This window comes from Pocillopora damicornis, chromosome 1, assembly GCF_964200805.1.
Source record: "Pocillopora damicornis chromosome 1, jaPocDami1.2, whole genome shotgun sequence".
In the NCBI taxonomy this organism is placed as follows: Eukaryota; Metazoa; Cnidaria; class Anthozoa; order Scleractinia; family Pocilloporidae; genus Pocillopora; species Pocillopora damicornis.
In genome coordinates, this window is record NC_142670.1 from 23,262,791 (window position 1) to 23,282,481 (window position 19,691).

Here is a 19,691-nt window from a genome sequence, read left to right on the forward strand (position 1 = left end):
TATCGCGGCGAATTATTTCGTATCCCGGAATATGAACTTCGTGATCTTGAATGCCCTCGTTCAGTTTTGTTTCGTTTATAGAAATAATATCGATATCGTTGTTTGCTAATAGGATTCTTAGTTCATCTTAATTGATTTATATTGAGTGAGGCCATTCTAAAGCCACGCAAAGGTGGCAATATTGAGGCAGATTTTACGCCCCTTTGGCTGCTTGATCGATTTCGCACGGCATTGACGGACAGCACATTTTCTCATTCTAGGTGCGATTTAAAATTATTATAAAACTGCACATTACCTTTAGAGTTTAAGTGCAGTCCACCTTTGTTGAGTCCATTATAAGATATGTTCTCATGATGAATTAATTTCCATCCGTTTTGATGGCAGAACTTCTCAAGATGCTTGTTGGCTGTTTTTACGGCCTGGTCAAGCTTATCTTTTCTGCATACAAGCTCCGACAGCGTGACTGTAGTATCGCAGGTGCTCTCGGTCTGTCTCGCGAGGTCGACTATCGATTCGGCAACAGCCTTTGGTTCCCTGGTTTTAAGATCATAAGTCCCAATGTGTAAAATCACTTCGTTGGGCGAAAATTCCAGACTTGGCTTGAGAGAGTGATTCATGGCCTTTGTCGTAGCACCCGAGAAAGGCTTGACTATAATCCTATGGCCCACTGCTTTTCCCAGGTCTCTTCCAGGTATTCTTGAGATCATCGAATCGCCTATGAGCAGGGTTGTGCGCTCTTTCGGTTGTTTTGGATCTGTTTTGGTCGGTTCGGATTCTTTTCCTTCTGGGGTGTTATTAAGACCTCCTTTGTTTTTTGATTTCTTTCTTTTCTTCTTTGATTTCACAATGGAGTCTTGAGGTTTGTTGGCACAAGGTGTTGGCTCGTCCAAGTTTGGGACAATAGTGCGTTCATTAGGGGTGTTATTCGTTGGAAGGCATTGTGCAGCTGCTTCTCTAGATACGATTTGCAATGCAAAATTTAAAGAATCGCGTTCTTGGACTAACTTTTTATTTTCTTCCTTCAAAGAAAGAATTGTTTCCCGAAGTCGAGAATTTTCGGATCTCAGATCTTCCTCTTGAGGTTTCTCTTTTACATGAGCCCATAAGTTTAGAACTTCGGATTTTAAGAAGTCCAACTCCTGTTGTACTGATTTGGCGCCGTTCTTGTTAGATGCCGGTGTATTGGCTTCTTCTTCTCTTACGAGAATAACCGAGTCGTCATCAACCGGTAGCTGAAGAAGCTTTTTCAGCTTAGCTTTTAACGTTTTCGCTTCAGGACCTTGGACTTGAAGGGTGCCGGTACTGTTAAATAAAACCAACGTGATTGTCTTCGACTTCAAAGTACTTGACCTTTCAGAGGTACTCGCGGTTGTAGAAACTTCCAAATTCAAATCTTTGAAACAGAACTCTTGAAGTTGGGTAAGGCTCCCTTTCCATTTGAATAGACTTTGTTTGTCGTCCCAAAGTAGGTATTGGTTTGAGGAAAGTAAGGAAGATTCAATGCCAACAAATTCGACAGAACTCGCGGAGCCCTCGGAATCACGTCCGCACGCCATCACGCCACCAGTAATCACTGTAAGGAGAAATTAGATGCCAGTCACTCTTAGAGGTCAAAGGGTTGACTACCATCTCTGTCTCCTTCAGCACCAAGGAATTAAGGCGATGTTCACAACTGCTTTGTGCATTGTTGCCTCTTATTTAGAAAAAAACAAAGCAAAAAAAGACAGTAGTATTTTAAATTCGTATTTTAAATACGAGTAGTCCACACTGCTAAAAACAAACAGCTTTGCTCCTAAGCTATTGCCATGAAAATTAGCCCACATTTTAGAGGCCTGTTTTGACGCACCACTATCGTATTTCTATTAAATTACCTTTATACATCGCTGACGCTGCTAGATGTCGACGAATGCAGCAAAGGAAGCCATGATTGTGACATAAATGCGCAATGCACCAACACTGATGGCTGCACCTTTAAGGAAGGATACACTGGAAAAGAAGGGTCATGCCGAGGTAAAATTAGATTAGACTTTGAAAAAAAGCAGAATAACTGTTCATCACAAATAATTGCCTTGTCATCCAAACAAACTGGCTGAAGATTTTTTTCTCTATTCAATTGCCCATTGCAAATCTTTTGTGTTCACAGATGTTAATGAATGCAACGATGATGTTTGTGATGCTAATACTAACTGTACCAACACTGTTAAAAATATATGAAAGTCATATATTTGAACTGCAGATAAAGACGTAAATGAAAGTGATCCTCGCAGTAATGTGCGCTACTTAGGCAGTAGTGGAAATAAGGCCTGAAAAAAAAAAAGCAGGCCTATACGGGATTTGAACACATGACCTCTGCGATACCGGTGCAGCGCTCTACCAACTGAGCTATCATGTCAACCGGGAGCCTGTCATGTTGTTGGTTCTAAATAAACCCGTGAAGTGATGAATAAACGGTTAAGAATATATGAAAGTCATATATTTGAACTGTGGATAAAGACGTGGATGAAAGTGATCCTCGCAGGAATGTGCACTACTTAGGCAGTAGTGGAAATAAGGCCTAAAAAAAATTCAGGCCTGTACGGGATTTGAATCCATGACCTCTGCGATACCGGTACAGCGCTAGCTCTACCAACTGAGCTAACAAGCCAACTGGGAGCGGGTCATGATGTTGGTTCTAAATTTTTACCAACACTAATGGTTCACATAATTACATCTGTTAGGAAAGATACATTAGAGATGTACAGTCTTGCCAATGTAGATTAGAACAGCGACACCTTATGTCGAGCAAAGCACCTTTCCATAACCAGAATTGTCTTCGTAACTGGGCTAACGATCAAGAGGCAACGCAATGGTTTTCACAACCCGACATCGTGTTTCTATTAAGTTACGGATATCATAATATGCATAGATACACAATTTTTGCTGGTTTAAAATATAATACGTGCGGATATTTTACGAGTGGCTAAAAGTGTTTCCGATTCCAGAAGGAACGAGAATAAAAGAAGGCATGAGCATGAGATATATCATACCACCATTACCTGGAATATGTTTCTCGAATATGCGGCGACGCTCGGATAACCACCCCCCCCCCCAACCCTTCTCCTCCCTCAGTTTTTTAAATAGTATAGATACAAGGAAAATCTGTTTCTACTACCACATTTTTTTATATAACTTTTCAACCTTCAACAACAGCGCAATCAGTACAGCAGAATAACTTTTTTCCATACGAAATTTTTCTATGTTCATGAGTTTGCAGAGTTCCTTTATGTATTATTTATTATTTTGATTTTATGTCCTACTCCTGAGGTAATTTAAGAAGCGCCTCTCTCGACTAATCGATGACGCACCCCCCTACAAATAAGTGCCCCCCCCCCTCAGTTTTAGCCGAAATTTTCAGTAAGTGCCTAAGCGCTTATTGAAAATGTCTAATATTTCAATTATTAAAGTATACACAAAATCGCTTGAGGAACTAGACATGTATCTTGCGGAGTTTATTCGCTCTTTTCGACTTAGAGACAGAGAATATTATGAACCTTCAGGCTTAATATGCCTTGTTTCAAGTTCTGAGAGGTATTTTGATATTTTTTGCTTGCTTTCAGTATGTTGCATTTTTTCTATCGAGAAGGGAAATTTATGTGGCTATTATCTTTCATGATCGATTTATAAACCATTGTCTGTTTGACAATTAAATGCTATAATGGACGAATTTACTCCCCTTATGTAATGTATACTATATAATAAACCTAAAACATCACATATAGTCAGTCCGTACGGTATATAAACAATCGTTGCTTTATATCAAAAATCTCACTCGTTTGCTGCGTTCACTCCCTCGACTTTCGATACTACGATCTCGTGCGTAAATACCATAAAGACAGACTTTGCACGAATTATTCTTTCTATATCATATTTACTACCAGATATCGATGAGTGCCTCAATAGAAGCCATGCTTGTGACGTGACTGCGAATTGTACCGACACTGACGGCTCCCACATCTGCACCTGTAAGGTAGGATACCCTGGGGACGGACACTCATGCCAAGGTATAATCATCACATAAGACTGTGCAAATAGCAGAATGAAGTTTCCCACAAATAAAAACAAAACTCTTTTTTTGAAAACTCAGAAATTTGATGTTTGTCTCTGTCAAGTAACGTTTCGGCAATTCCTTTTTGTTCTCAGATGTCAATGAGTGTAGCGATGGCAACCATGTTTGCCATGTCAATTCGAATTGTAACAACACAGATGGTTCTCACATTTGTACTTGCAAGGAAGGATACACTGGAGACGGACAGTCATGTCAAGGTGAATAAGAGTTGCCTACACTAATTAAAACAAGCAGCTTTGCACATAAACTATCGCCCATGGAAATTAGCCACATTTTAGGGGCCTGTTTTCACGCACCACTGTCATATTGCTATGGCGTTACCTCTTATACATCACTTATGCTTCTAGATATCGATGAATGCAGCAATGGAAGCAATGATTGTGACGAGAATGCGAATTGTATCAACACTAATGGCTCCCATAGCTGTACCTGTAAGGAAGGATACACTGGAAAAGGAGAGTCATGCCAAGGTAAAATTAGATCAGACTTAGAAAAAAGTAGAATAACCATTCATCACAAGTAATTGCCTTGTTATCCAACAAACTGGCCAACATATTTTTTTTCTCTATTCAGTTGCCCTTTGCAAATCTATTGTAATCATAGGTATTGATGAATGCAACGATGATAGTTAAGTTTTTTATGCGAATGCAAACTGTATCAACACTAATGGTTCTCATAATTGCATCTGTAAGGAAGTATACATTGGAGATAGACAGTCTTGCCAATGTAGATTAGAACTGCGATACTTCATGTCGAGCAAAGCAGCTTTCCATAATAAGTAATGTCTTCGTAACTGGGCTCATGATCAAGACGCAGCTTAAAGATTTTCACGCCCCAACCTGGTATTTCTATTAGGTTACGGGTTTCACCATATGTATATCATATCATATCATATGTATACATACACATTTTTCGTTGGTTTAAAATATAATACGCTCGAATATTTTACGAGTTGCCTAGTATTTTTCCCAGCCCAGGAGGATCGAAGATAAATGAGAGCGGTGAACAACATCTCTTCTCCTATTATATTATAAAACATCGAATGAGGGTTCATCATTTCACTATTACCTGGAATATTTTTCTCGAATATGCGACCACTCTCGGATAACCCCCCCCCCCCCCCACCCTTCTCCTCCCTCACTTTTTAAATAGTATAGATACAAGGAAAATCTGTTTCTGCTGCCACACTTTTTTTTTTATAACTTTTCAACCTTCAACAACAGCACAATCAGTACAGCAAAACAATTTTGTGTTCCATTCCAGATTTTTCTGTGTTCATGTGCTTGCAGAGTTCCTTTATGTATTTTCTATTCTTTTGATTTTTGTCCTATTGCTGAGATAACTTAAGAAGCACCCCTCTCGACTAATCGACAAAGCGCCCACCCTAAAAATAAGTGCCCCCTCTCCCTTAAAGTTTTTGTCGAAACTTTCCATAAGCGCCCAAGCACATATTGAAAATGTCTATCATTTCAACTATTGAAGTACGCACAATATCGGCTGAGGAACAAAACGTGTATCTTGCGGAGTTTATTCACTGTTTATAACTTAAAGACAGAGACGATTATGAACACTCAGGCTTAACATGCCTGGCTTGAAGTATCGAGAGGTATTTTGATATTTTTTGCCAGCTGATAGTATGTTGCATTATTTCTATTGAGAAGGGACGTTTGAATGGTTTAAATCTTTCATGATCGATTTATAAACCATTGTCTGTTTGACAGTTAAATGTTATAAAAGAGGAATTTACTCTCCTTACGTACATGTAAACTTTATAATAAACCTCATACATCACGTAAAGACTGTCCTTACGGTACATAAACAATCGTTGCTGTATATAAAAAATCTTACTCGTTTCTTGCGTTCACTCCCTCGATTTCCGATACTACGAGCTCGTGCGTAAATACCATATAGACAGATTTTCTATGAAGTATTACATATCTATATTATTTGTAATACTAGATATTGATGAGTGCCTCAATAGAAGCCATGCTTGTGACGTGACTGCGAATTGTACCAACACTGACGGCTCCCACATCTGCACCTGTAAGGAAGGATACACTGGGGACGGACACTCATGCCAAGGTATAATCATTACTTAAGACTTTGCAAATAGCAGAACGAAGTTTCCCACAAATAAAAACAAAACTCTTTCTTTAAAAACTCAGAAATTTGATGTTTGTCTCTGTCAAGTAATGTTTTGGCAATTCCTTTTTGTTCTCAGATGTCAATGAGTGTAGCGATGGCAACCATGCTTGCCATGTCAATTCGAATTGTAACAACACAGATGGTTCTCACATTTGTACTTGCAAGGAAGGATACACTGGAGACGGACAGTCATGTCAAGGTGAATAAAAGTTGCCTACACTAATTAAAACAAGCAGCTTTGCACATAAACTATCGCCCATGGGAATTAGCACACACTTTAGAGGCCTGTTTTCACGCACCACTGTCATATTGCTATGGCGTTACCTCTTATACATCACTTATGCTTCTAGATATCGATGAATGCAGCAATGGAAGCCATAATTGTGACGTGAATGGGAATTGTACCAACACTAATGGCTTCCATGGCTGCACCTGTAAGAAAGGATACACTGGAAAAGGAGAGTCATGCCAAGGTAAAATTAAATTAGACTTAGAAAAAAGTAGAATAACCTTTCATCAGATATAATTGCCTTGTTATCCGACAAACTGGCTAAGATTCTTTTCAGTTACCCTTTGCAAATCTATTATGTTCACAGATATTGATGAATGCAACGATAATAGTCATGTTTGTGATGCTAATGTTAACTGTACCAACACAAATGGTTCATATAATTGCATCTGTAAGAAAGGATAAATTATAAATGGACAGTCTTGCCAACGTAGATTAAAAAAGCGATACTTCATGTCGAGCAAAGTAGCTTTTCATAATAAGTATTGTCTTCATAACTGAGGTTATGATCAAGAAGCAACTTAATGATTTTCACGCCCCGACCTTGTATTTCTATTAAGTTACGGGTTTCATTATATGCATGCATTCACATTTTACCAAGATTTAAAATATAATACGCGCAGATATTTTACGAGTTGCCTGGTATTTTTCCGAGCGCGAAAGGAACAAGGATAATTAAGAGCAATGAGAAAGATTTCCTCTCGTATTATATGATAAACCATCGAATATGTGATTTATTATTCGTTCCTCACTTTTTTAAATAGCATAGATAGAAGGAAAAATCTCTTTGTACAGCCACACTTTTTTTATAACTTTTCAACCTTCAACAACAGCACAATCGGTACAGCAGAATAATTTTACTTTAAATTTCAGATTTTTTTAAAATCTTCATGTGCTTTCAGAGTTCCTCTACGTATTACCTTTTATTTTGATTTTGATGTCCTATTGCTGAGATAACTTAAGGTGGGGTTCCACCTGAAAAAGTGACATTTTTGCATCACTTGTGACAGCTATGGTTTTCATCAAAATCATAGCACACTATACATCATTTGAAAGCTATCGGCCTGAAGATTATGAAAATGTGTATCTGAATGCGGTATTTTTTTTTGTAACCTGATACCAAGCCCCTTAAATAGCACATGCTGTGGCTGACCTGGACCTACTTGAGAAAGGATTTTTACATATAGTTTCACATGAAACATGTATTTTTACTATTTTTCTCAAGTAAACAGATTGCTTACTGGGATGAATGAAGGACTTTGCAAAATTTCAAAATGTGAAGCCTCGACACCCATCTAAAGTTGCGCAATCAAAATTAGGAAGCATTTCTTAAAATAATCTTTTTTTCTAAACACTTATGACAAATTCCTTCTTTCATCACAACTAACTCAGTGAGACCCAGCTAACCTGAAAATTTCAGGTCAATAGCTCAAATCCCTCTTGAGTTATCTCTTCTCAAAGGCAAAAATGCCGCATTTTGAGAAACGCAGCCTTAAACTTCAGAAATGGAATAATTTGGACGGGACTGCACAGGTACTTGATGCGTTTCTTTTGTAATCGTTCCCAACAGAAGGAAAAACACTATCATATGTTACCAACAAAATCAATCCTTGTATAAAAAAGAGATGAATGTAGGCCTAAAGAAAATGGTGATAATGACACATTTTTATTCAATAAACATTCAAAAATCTCAACTGGCAAAGGGAGACTTGATGGAAGGGCTTACAGGACAGAACAACGTAGTTGAAATTGGGGGAACCGAGAAAAAGTCTGGGGAGTGGTATTATGAAGGGCTTCTCTCTAGAACCACAAGACAGAAAGACTAAGGTTCCCAAGCTTATGCGCTGCAAATTTCTCTCAATTAATTTTTTTAATGCTTATGATTTTACAGATATTGACGAGTGTAAAGGAAGTCACTCTTGTCACGTGAATGCTACATGCATGAACACCCTTGGATCACATGTATGTCAATGTTACGCTGGATATACTGGAAATGGACAAAACTGCACAGGTGAATTTAATCTCTTCGCTACAATATGTAGAACAGTCCTTCATGACACGTTCGACTACAGAGCTGCACCATTCAGCCGCGTTGCAAGATAATTAGACAATTTATTACTAAGAACAACGCCTGTGCCAGCATATAGATGTGGTACAGACCGGTCAAGCTAGCTGGATGGTACTCATCCTTCAGAGGAAGATGATGAGGTTCTCAGAAAGGTTTTCTTTAGTAATAGTCCTACCGGTTGTAAATTCCCAAGATAAATACTGTTGGGTATTTACAGAGAAATCATAGCAGTATTTACATTGATGCTATGGTACATTTTTTTCAGAGATTTCATTGTACCGGTCATTTTCATTACTTCGGTAGATTTTGTACACTGGCTGCGTTCTGTTAAAATGTGATGATAAAAAATTTTATTCGTAATAATTTGTAGGACATGTTTGCAACCAGAATATGGAACGAAAAAAAGAATAAAAAACTTGAAACAATGAAAACGAAAGGAAAAAATAACAAATATTGATATTCTGGACAAGTAGGATCCCCATTCAGCATGACCACGAGCAAAATAAGAAGTAAGACTCTTTACAAGAATTAAGTAGCTGTAATACAGGACGCAAGTTACCTAAATCACGTTTTCCATTTTTACGCAATATTTATGGACCCTAGGCAGGATGTTCTCCACATCAGTCGACGACCAAAGTGTCTAATAAGGGTATTACGTTGTAAGAGATGGAAAAATAATTAAGGTTTGCGATAAACAAAGTGCAGCCACACAGTTGAACTCTAGACAAACGAAAAAAATCCAGAGAGTAACACGGTGGAGGTTTGAACCCGGAACAAACAGATTACAACCCCAACGCGCCCTGGCCACTCGGTCACACTGCCGTCAAATTCGAACACATCTATAGAGAAAATTTAAAAATTGGACGTTTTATTCCCGTTTCAGAACTTCAAAGTTTCACACGATTTTCCAGTGGCGGAGTAAGAAAACAAATAGGTTAAACAGATTCACACCGTTCTCAATTTTTCATAAACCAACGGGATTTATCAAAATGGATCGCTCATACGTTAGTTTGATTCAGAATTTGATACTTTTAACACGGCAGTCACGAAGTGTCGCGATAGAGCTCATTTCAGCAATTGGACACGTCAATTTCGCAATGCCTAGAATTTTGTGATGATATACACCGAGGTTTGATCATTCTAAAATTAGACGTCACATTGGTTAACTATCTAATCATATTTTCAACTTGAATTTTATTTTAAACTCAAGAAAACATGGATAGACAAGTACTTCAAGCTGATGTGAGTTAGCACATGTTGTAAATAACACTTCTAAATGGTTAAGAAACTTATCAGTAGATTTTCTTTTAATGTTAGATTTAGCATCAAAAGTAAACTGCGTTTATTGCAGTTTCTCGCTGAAAAAAATTTAATGTTTGTTTGTTTGGCTTTTTTTTTTTCTGGTAGAATAATATCTATTTGAGCTCAGTAGGAGAGCTGTTATTACAAAAAAAAACTGCCCTCATTCAAATAATAAAAAAGGCGATTACGGCATGAAAAAGAAATCTTCAAAATGTCACTGTGAGTTGAATGGGGAAATGTTATTCACGATTCCCTTCATTTCATTTTTTTCCCATGTCCAAGTTGAAAACAGATCGAGCTACTGACGCAGAACATTGGCTGGTTTCTTTATAAACCTAAAAAACCTATCAGAATATGGTTAAATCATAGTTGGGCTAATCAAAGAAAACTGATAGAGGTTGATTAATTCCAAGTATTAACTTGATAAATTTTGTAGAGATGCTTGGCGAATTCAAACTAGCTTGGCGAAGATTGTACAGCGCCTAGTCAATAATTCACGGCAAAAAAACTAGCGTTTACCGTATCGAACACGAAGATTGAATTCACGGAAAACGCAGCATTTTATAAACGTTTACACACGTTTTGCGTACGGAAAATCCAACGTTTTCTATGCGTTTTCCCATCGGTGAATCCCAGTTTTCGTTCCATTATACGGTAGTTTTCCCTCGCGGTAAATGCAGGTAAACAAATCATTTTCCGGCATTAACCGCTCGGTTAACGCACCGCAAACAGCTTATTTTCCTTTTGTTCATTGGCATTTTCCCAGTGTACAGCAACGTATTCACGGGAGTTTGCGGCTGAAAACACACATTTTCCTTGAAGGTTAATGTGTGTAAATGCAGGAAAACGTAATGATTTCCTGCGTTTGCCGTTCGTACAACGCATAGAAAATGTACATTAATTTCACACGAACCGTTTTCAAAGAGTGTTCTGCAGTGATTGAACATCAAAGTAAATGTAATGGACCTTTCAGAATCTGTTAATCCGTTTTCACACAAGCACAAGCTACACAATACAGTAAGTTTCTACGATTTTTGCTAAGCCTGGAAGGGATTTGAACCCATGACATCTGCGACACCAATGCAGTGCTATACCAACAAAGCTGGCAAGGCCACTGAGGGCTGGTCATTATCTTAGCCTCATAATAAACCCGTGAAGTGATGAATCGATGACTGTGAATACATGAAAGTCATATATATGAATTGTGCATTGAGAATTGGGAGCTTGTCATAATGTCGCTTCGAAATAAACCCGTGAAGTGAATATATGAAAATCGCATTAGCTCTGTTGGTAGAGCACTGCAGCGGTATTCCAAAGTTCATGGATTCAAATCTCGTATGGCCTGAACTTTTCAGGCTTTATTTTCACTACTACTTAAGTAGTGCTCACTCATATTCATTTATTAATCCGCAGTTCCCATGCATGATTTTCATATATTCACGGTCATTAGCTTTATTTTCTGTTTTGCAGGCAAGAATCTCGGGTACGAAAATTTGAGAGAAATTTCTTTGCTTTAATGGCCAAAAACGAAATCAAAGATCACCATTTTTTTTTAAATACGCCGAGAGGATTTAGACAGGGATTTTGAGGGAGACCTTAACTCATATTCGGAGATTTATCAACCGAAGGAGAAATTAACGATAAAGGCACAGGTAGCCTAGGCTCGCTGGATGCGCCCTATTAAATGTGCAAATATGGCTACGCTCTCTCGCACTCGGAGGAGACTATAGTTCGCAGTGGTTAGGTTCGGGCGGCACAGTTTGGCACTAGCCCTAAGATGTGTGTTGCTAAAATTTTCGCAGAATTTAGAGTAGATGTAAATTCCTATATTACCTCATAGATAAGAGGAAAATAAAGCCTGGAATCTTGCAGTTTGCTAGAACCGGACATGATACTAAAAAAAAAATCCATTTTGATTATTTACAATCGACAGCCGAATTGATACGGCGCTATTGTTTGCCACAGCGAAAACAACACTAAAATTTTGCAGAAAAGAAGAAAGGAGCTTTGAATGGGACATTCTGATGAAATGAAAAATAACCCAACAAACTCTGCTAATATATCAAAAATGCTTATGGCAAAGTTTGAAACTTTTTTCTTGTTTTATTACATTTCTCAAGAGAGAAGTCCTTATTTTGTCAACTTCTTTAAAGTTTCCATCGGTAAATCGAGGAAATTTCAATCAACACACTGCCTTACATTTCTAATAGTTTGTTCGATAGCTAAAGAAATTCAAAATGTATTTTTGGAGAAAAATTGATACGGAAATAAAGCTCCTTACTCTTTATCGAACATACTTTCTGTGTTGAGTGGTCAAGACTGCAGGAGTTGCAGATCATCGCAGAGACGCAAAGAGGTCTTAATACATTGGTCGGAGTTGCAAGGTCTCCAAAATTTCAAGCCTTGCAAGAGCAACTTTTGGTCACGGCCATTTCAACCCAAATTTTTACCGAAAACGCAATGATTTTACTGGGTCTACACTGAGTAAAGAAGTTTCTATATTTGGATCTCACCTACCCTGGTATCTATTGGGTCATTGCGCGATATTATCGAAAAACACCTGTTTGGCCAGACTTAAAAGGCTGAACGCACGCAAACCATGCTAATAAACACGTCTAGTGCATGCGTTCAAGTCTTCCAACTTGTATTATAGTATAAACTGATGGTAGAAAATAAGATAAAGAATCATACAAGGAAACTAAACACGTTTTCTAAAATCATGGATGATAGAGAAATAAACTTCTGTCTTTCCAGTTCTATTAACATAGATTAACTTTGTCTGTATACTGTAATCGAATAAAGCTAGATCTATAATTATAATGCCTTTGCACCTGGCGTAACAGGCGACACTTTCAAGCAATTAATAATAACAGTTATGATCCAAGAGAGATTACTCCGGTCAATCCGTTGCATTAGGTTAAATTATTCGCTGCGTATTATTTTTTTACCAATTTAGCTTTTTGCGCAAAGAGCCCACACAGGAAGAGGGAAGTTCATTTCTAATATTGATGATCATCTTGGCTTGAAAACAACAGTTTCTATCGTAACCATAGCTACCAGGCAGTAATAAAAGGAAACACGTTTGGCTCAATAACACTAAAGTTGGGCACCAAAGAACGTTGGATCTTGGAAGGTAAGAGATGACTGTAGTTAATGCATGAAAAACGAGTTTGACTTTCACCCCATGATAAGATATGATATCCACCTTAACTCGTCTATTTCCGTGTAGTTGGAATAAAACGAAAATGAAATTTACCGAGCTTCCAAATGTGGGTATCACAACCATTTGACGAGAAAACATTTTCCGGTACTTGAAATAAACAGGATCATTATCCTTAATTTTTATTTTCCTACAACGGGTTTACTTCGTGAACCTTTTCTCAACGATATCTGTTTATATTATAATGACACCCCTTGTAGAAAATGTAGTTCCATCATTACCATAAATAGAGAAATAAGCCAAATTCTAAAAAGTCAGTGCTGGCGGTTCCAAGAATGTCACAAATTGTGAAACTGGAAAGGACAGGAAATTCCATAAGGCGATGAGAGAGAATTTAATACAATGATGAAGCTCACTCTTTGGGTTCAATTTACATTAAAGAAAAGTAACGTTGATGGAAATAATCTTCTGTATTTGAAAGATCCAACTTGCCAAAAACTATGCCTGTTTATTTCTGTACTTCTAAAGATTTCCTTTCACAAATCCTTTTGTCTTATCCCTCAACTTTGACTGCCATGCAGCTCGTTTGAATTCCGTTCAAATTATGGTAAAAGTGATGATTTTGAAATAGAAGAACCTTGAAATATATGGAAGGCGATTTGCAAGGCTCCCACTCAGAAAAATTAGTCGGGAACTCAATGTTGGTTCACAGGTCTCGTTAACCTTAAGTCTGCACCAATTTTATCTAACGAAGGAAAACCTGAAACTTTTTTTACAATTTAAAAAGTATTCCAGTGAGGGTCTTGGGAGCCAGATCCGATACTGGATGGTTTGGCTGAGTCCAATCATAAATTACGGCACTCCTTTTCCATATAACAATTTGCTATTATCCTTGAGATCAAGTTTGCGCATAAATCAACATTCAGAGCGTCGTCTCGCTAAGGCCCTGAGTTAAGTATAGCAGCTGTCTACCACTGGATCGTTCTCAATCATTATAAGGTATCTTACGAGTTCTGCCACGACACTCTTGGTGCATTCCTGATGTATTAAGGAGTAGGTCGTAAGTTGCTTGGCAAATTTATGGAATTTCGGTGGCTTAAGATCCCCCGTTTACGAAAGATTTTCTGTTCGTTCAAAATTAAAGAGCTCAGGAGAACTCATCTTTAATTAATTTTGACGTTAATGAATGTGAGGGAACATAAAACGACTTGTTACTGAGGATCTCAAAGAGGAAAACTATCTTTAAATCCTTACGCACATGTATCGTTTAGGGTAAGCATGAGGGCCAAGCGAGAGAATATTTTGCTCGATGTGATAAAGTGGGTGGTACAGTTTGGCACTTGCCCTAAGATCTGTGTCGCTACATTTTTTACAGAATTTAGAGTTGACGCAAATTATTATATTACCTCATAGATAACAGAAAAATAAAGCCTGGAATCTTGCAGTCTGCTAGAGCAGGACATGATACTAAAAAAAAAAAAGGCAAATTTGGTTACTTACAATCGACAGCCGAATTGATACGGCGCTATTGTTTGCCACTGCGAAAACTACATGTATTAAATATTTGCAGAAAAAAAGAAAGGAGCTTTGTACGGAGTTTTTCGATGAAATGAAAAATAACCCAATATACTCTGCTATTAGTGCAAAACATGCTTATGGCAAAGTTTGAAACTTTTTTCGAATTTTATTACATTTCTCAAGTGGGAAATTCATCCTTATTTTGTCAACTTATTTAAAGTTTCGGTCGGTCAATTGAGGAAATTTTAATTAGCATACTGCCTTACATTTTTGATAGTTGATTTGATAGTTAAAGAAATTCAAAATGTATTTTTGGAGAGTAAACGATAGAGAAATAAAGTTCTTGACTATCTATCGAACATTCTTCCTGTGTTGAGTGGTCAAGACTGCAGGAGTTGCAAATCATCGCAGAGACGCGAAGAGTTCTTTTACAATCGCACTAAACAACCCCTGGGTGTATGTCTCACAATGAAAACTTTACTAATATATTAGTCGGAGTAACAAAGTACTCAAAATTTCAAGCTTTGCGAATGCAACTTTTGATCACGGCCACTTCAACCCAAATTTTTAGCGAAAACACAATTTTACTGGCTCTTCACTAAGTAAAAGAGTTTCTATATTTGGATCCCACCTACCCTGGTGTCTATTGGGCCATTAGGCAACATCGTCTAATAACACCTGTTAGACCAGACTTTAAACGCTTTACGCATGCAAACACGTCTAGAGCATGGGTAGCCGTTCAAGTCTTTCAACTTGTATTATTGTATAAACTGATGGTAGAAAATAAGATGAAGAATTTACAAGGAAACTAAACACGTTATAGAAAATTATGGACGACAGCAAAGAACACTTCTGTCTTTCCAGTCCCGTTAACATAGATTCACTATATATATACTCTGGTCGAATAAAATTAATAAAGCTAAGAAGCACGTAGAGGTAAATTCTCCTCGTCGTCTGTGTTTGTGTGAGTCTCAAAACCATTTTTGCTGGACTTGCCTTGCATTTTTATTGACGTGTCTCGTTTCTTCTCTCAAATTCATTTGCATTGCGTTTGTTTGACATGAATTACCAAAAAACGATCTATAATCATAATGGAGTTTACACCTGACGTGACAGGCGATACTCAAAGAATTAATAATAACATTTTATAGTCCAAGACGCATTTCTCCACTCAATCCGTTGCATTAGGTTAAATTCTTCGCTGCGTGTATAAAACGTATACAACAAGACAACTTCGAATAAAGACTGTACTCCAGAATAACAATATACAAGACAGCTTTCACGCATTCCTTTTCATTTTCCTTTTTAGAGTTTTCATCAAGAGTTCAAAGTTCAATTCGTGGGGGGTAAGAAACATACAAAAATCCACGTGACACTCTCGGTCCAGTTTTCAACACTGCGTATTATTTTAGGTCTTGGCTTGAACTAACAGTTTCTATCGAAACCATAGCTACCCAGACAGTAATAAAAGAAGGTAATTTAGTGTTAACAACTGGGTTGAAAACGTAAATTAGCCACCGTAAAGAGTAAAATTCCAAATTGAATAACACTAAATTACCTTCTATACTCTCCCACCGACGCAGCACCACAGTTTCTTTAGAAACTTACCCCTTTATTCATTAGTAATAAAAGAAAACGCGTTTGGCTCAATAACTCTAAACTCAAAGAACGTTGGATCTTGCAAAGTAAGAGATGACTGTACTGAATGCATGAAAAACTTGAGTTTGACTTTCACCCCATGATAGATATGACATCCAGCCTTAACTCCTCTATTTCCGTGTAGCTGAAATAAAACGAAAATAAAATTTACCGAGCTTCCAAATGTGGGTCACAAATATTTGGCGAAAAAACATCTTCATGCAGCTACTTGAAAAAAACAAGATCATTATCCTTCAATTTTATTTTCTTGAACAAAACATTTACTATGTTAAACAATAGAGAAAAACGTATTGTTTATTCTCGTAGAGTACGTGCAGCAGGCTAAAATTTTCATCGTGCACAAATTGTGGGGATGATTTTTTCACACGGACGGAGAACGACAAAAGCCGCGAGTAAAAGAAATTGTCGCATTAAAATCTTCTATTAAACATTCAATAAAAAAAATTACGAACACACCAACTTTGGTCTGCGCTTTGAGGCAGAAGACTGAGAGGTTTGTTTCTAATCGGAAGCAGTAGAAAATCCTATAAACGAAGATCATGCCGTTATAGTGCAAATTTCTTGCCTGACAGTTGCTTATAAGAGTTTTTGGATTAAAAAGTCTAAGACAACTTAACGTCTCAGTACCTGCTTTTCTTAGGGTTTTTCGCCGTAAATTTGACCTCCTCAAGAAGGTAATCGAAATTTTTACAATGTTGTTCTAAGGACTAATTTCGCTGTCTAATACGCATGTTACCATGTAAAGATATTCCTATGATACCCAATTCTCTCCATCAAGCGAAGCGGATAACATCCATTTCCGTCATTTGCATTAATTTCCACATAGAACTGCCAGATGCAAGCTTTTTTTTAAATTTATTTTCATAATAAAATTTAAGTTACTCACCTCAAAAACAGGTGGCATCTGTCGACCGTTAAATTGTTGATAATTTCGATATTTTTGGTTTGAAAAATATAGTGTTTGACTTTTTTTATTTTAATTTACTATTTCCTGGAAAAAGTCGAATTTCCCAATGTATACTAAGTTCATCGATAAAAACATCTTGAACCCGTATTTGAATCTGCTGCGTGATCCTAGACAAAGATATCTTCTCAATGAAAATTAGCATAATTTCCTCTTTCTATGATACTCGGTCTAAATAACCGAAGGAAATCGTGTAAACTCAATTGGGAAAAATCTGAATGTTCAAGGACTTGTAAAATGAAGAAGGCGATAAAAGGTTTATTAAGAAAAAAAAAATTTTTTTTTCATAACTTATCGATCATGAAGTAGAGAAGGAATTTGAGAAAAATTTGCGGGTCTCCCCTAAAATAATAAGAGGAGAGAAACAAAACACACGAAAATGCTCTCTACTAACCTTGTATCTTCACAAAAGACAAATGATGCTCGATGTTGCCAAGTTTTGTTCTTATTTTACTTTTTTTTAACAGTTTTTTGGAGGGGGAGGGCTGGAGATATTTATCTAAGGCCCTATTATACAAAAAGTTAGGAATTTAAAATATAACAGCGGTGACAGCGACATCAACAAAAGCAATTAAAAACATCACTCAAATTTGCCTTGTCCCAAGCATTTTGCGTTAACCTTCTTTATCTCAGATAGGCAAAAATCTGCAAACGAAGGCAGTATTAATTTTTCTCCATTTTCCCGTATTCTCTGTGGTGGGCTGGTTAAGTTACACGAAACCTATAATTTTTTTTTCTTAATACAAGATAGCACACCAAAAGGAGAGTTATAAGGGAAAAGAGGATCTAGCAACCGTTTCCTCACAAACTCCTGTCCTTAAAAAGACAGTGGAAAATGAAATAGAGGCAATGCATAATTCAAGGTACGAATAAAATTTATTGGATGTCTTACCGCCTTGATGTTCTACGAGCCTGCTGCTCTATGTTCATAAATGATTTTAAGAACCTCAATGCTGTAATGTTTCCGTGATGGCTAAAAGATTCCAAGGATTCTGTTATTGATTATAAAACGACGAATGTAATGCCATTTTCGAGTGGCCTTGAGTTGTTATCAATGAGTCGTTTTCCTTCAACGGAAGCAGTATTGCTATCGCAGTCAGCGTTTAACTTCCCGAACTGATTATTTCATAAATGCTTGATTAAAAACCAGGCAAATCATAATTTATCCTTTGAAAAGTGTAAGATGAAAGGTTCAGGATGAAGACTATAACATACGCGATGCTTTGCAAAGTAAAACTTGCAAGTTTCACCACAACATTCTGTATTTCTAGCATCTGCATTTCCTTGATTGTTAATTCCATTAAAAAAAAATGCACGATTTAATTTATCGCCTGCTTAAATAAAGTATTCTCTATGTCGTTGAAAACACGAATAAGACCAGTCGACAGTTAAAAGGCAACTATGTGATAACAACTCGAATAGTAAACAGGGCCTTTATAGCGATGCTAAATGAGTTCCTTGCAAAATGCACGCCTCTTAGCTGAGGCAAACCCCATGTCCTGAAAGCTGTCTTCGAAACAATTTCACAATTCTCCACTGGAACATTTTCTTGAATTAATGTAAAGTTCTTTGTTTCAGATACAAAACAAAAATGTAACGAATGTTGAAAAAAGGTCGTCCGTGAATAAGTTCTAAAGATTGTTCGACAGTTTTCAATTTCAGAAATTAAACCATTCGTGCATCGAGACTAATAAATACAATTTAAATAATAGAGACTTGTAGATTAGAAATGTGGATCACACAGTTTTTCCAACGTTTTATTTCTTCAATTAAATTTAAGTTTGAAATTATTGAGCTATTTCTCAGTGGCATATCACACCTATTGAGAACTTAAACAATTTTTAAGTGTACCTTGAAAAATTGAGAAACTTCCACCGAAGAATTAGGCAAACTGGAATGATAAGAGATAATTTATTAAAGACGTCATTTGGTGTCTCATAGAAAGACGCAAACAGCATCTGATATGTGCCTTGTCTGTCATCTTGAACAAAACATTTAATATGTTAAATAAAAGGAGAAAAATGTATTGTTTATTCTTGTAAAAATGCGCCTAAACTATTTTTTAAAACTCCTACAGAATGCGTGAAGCCAGCTCAATGTTTCATTGTGCACAAATTGTCGGGATGATTTTATCATAAGGACAGAAAAAGTTGTGCTCTTTGTCTAACTTGTGGTGACGAAGCCGTGGGAAGAAGAGCCAACGATTTTACAAGAATAGGAACTTTTGAAATAATTTCGAGTCATTATTACGTGTTGATTTAACGTTGCTTGAGACAAGACAGAAGACAATTCAATAAACTTTGAGTAATATTTAAAAAAAAAGGAAGCAAAATTCAAGAAACTCTGTATGACAAAAAAAAAAATTAACATTTTTGCAGCGATAATAATTTATTTCAACTACATTGTCGACGACTCATTAAAAACTGTTACGCTAAAAAATATTTAGCGATCAATTTTTAAGTATTTGGCGGAACAATGCAA

The 19,691-nt window shown here is 36.9% G+C and overlaps 1 protein-coding gene and 1 pseudogene across 2 annotated transcripts in view; one reads left to right on the forward strand and one right to left on the reverse strand.

Annotated features, from left to right (window-relative positions):
• LOC149052844 (uncharacterized) overlaps window positions 1–19,691 on the forward strand; it is a 327,679-nt pseudogene that overhangs the window by 91,533 nt on the left and 216,455 nt on the right. The gene's annotated exons all lie outside the window — the stretch shown is intronic.
• LOC149052847 (uncharacterized) lies at window positions 252–1,556 on the reverse strand. The gene has a single exon (XM_089181842.1). It carries the CDS (start codon window positions 1,554–1,556, stop codon window positions 252–254), a length of 1,305 nt encoding a protein of 434 aa, XP_089037968.1.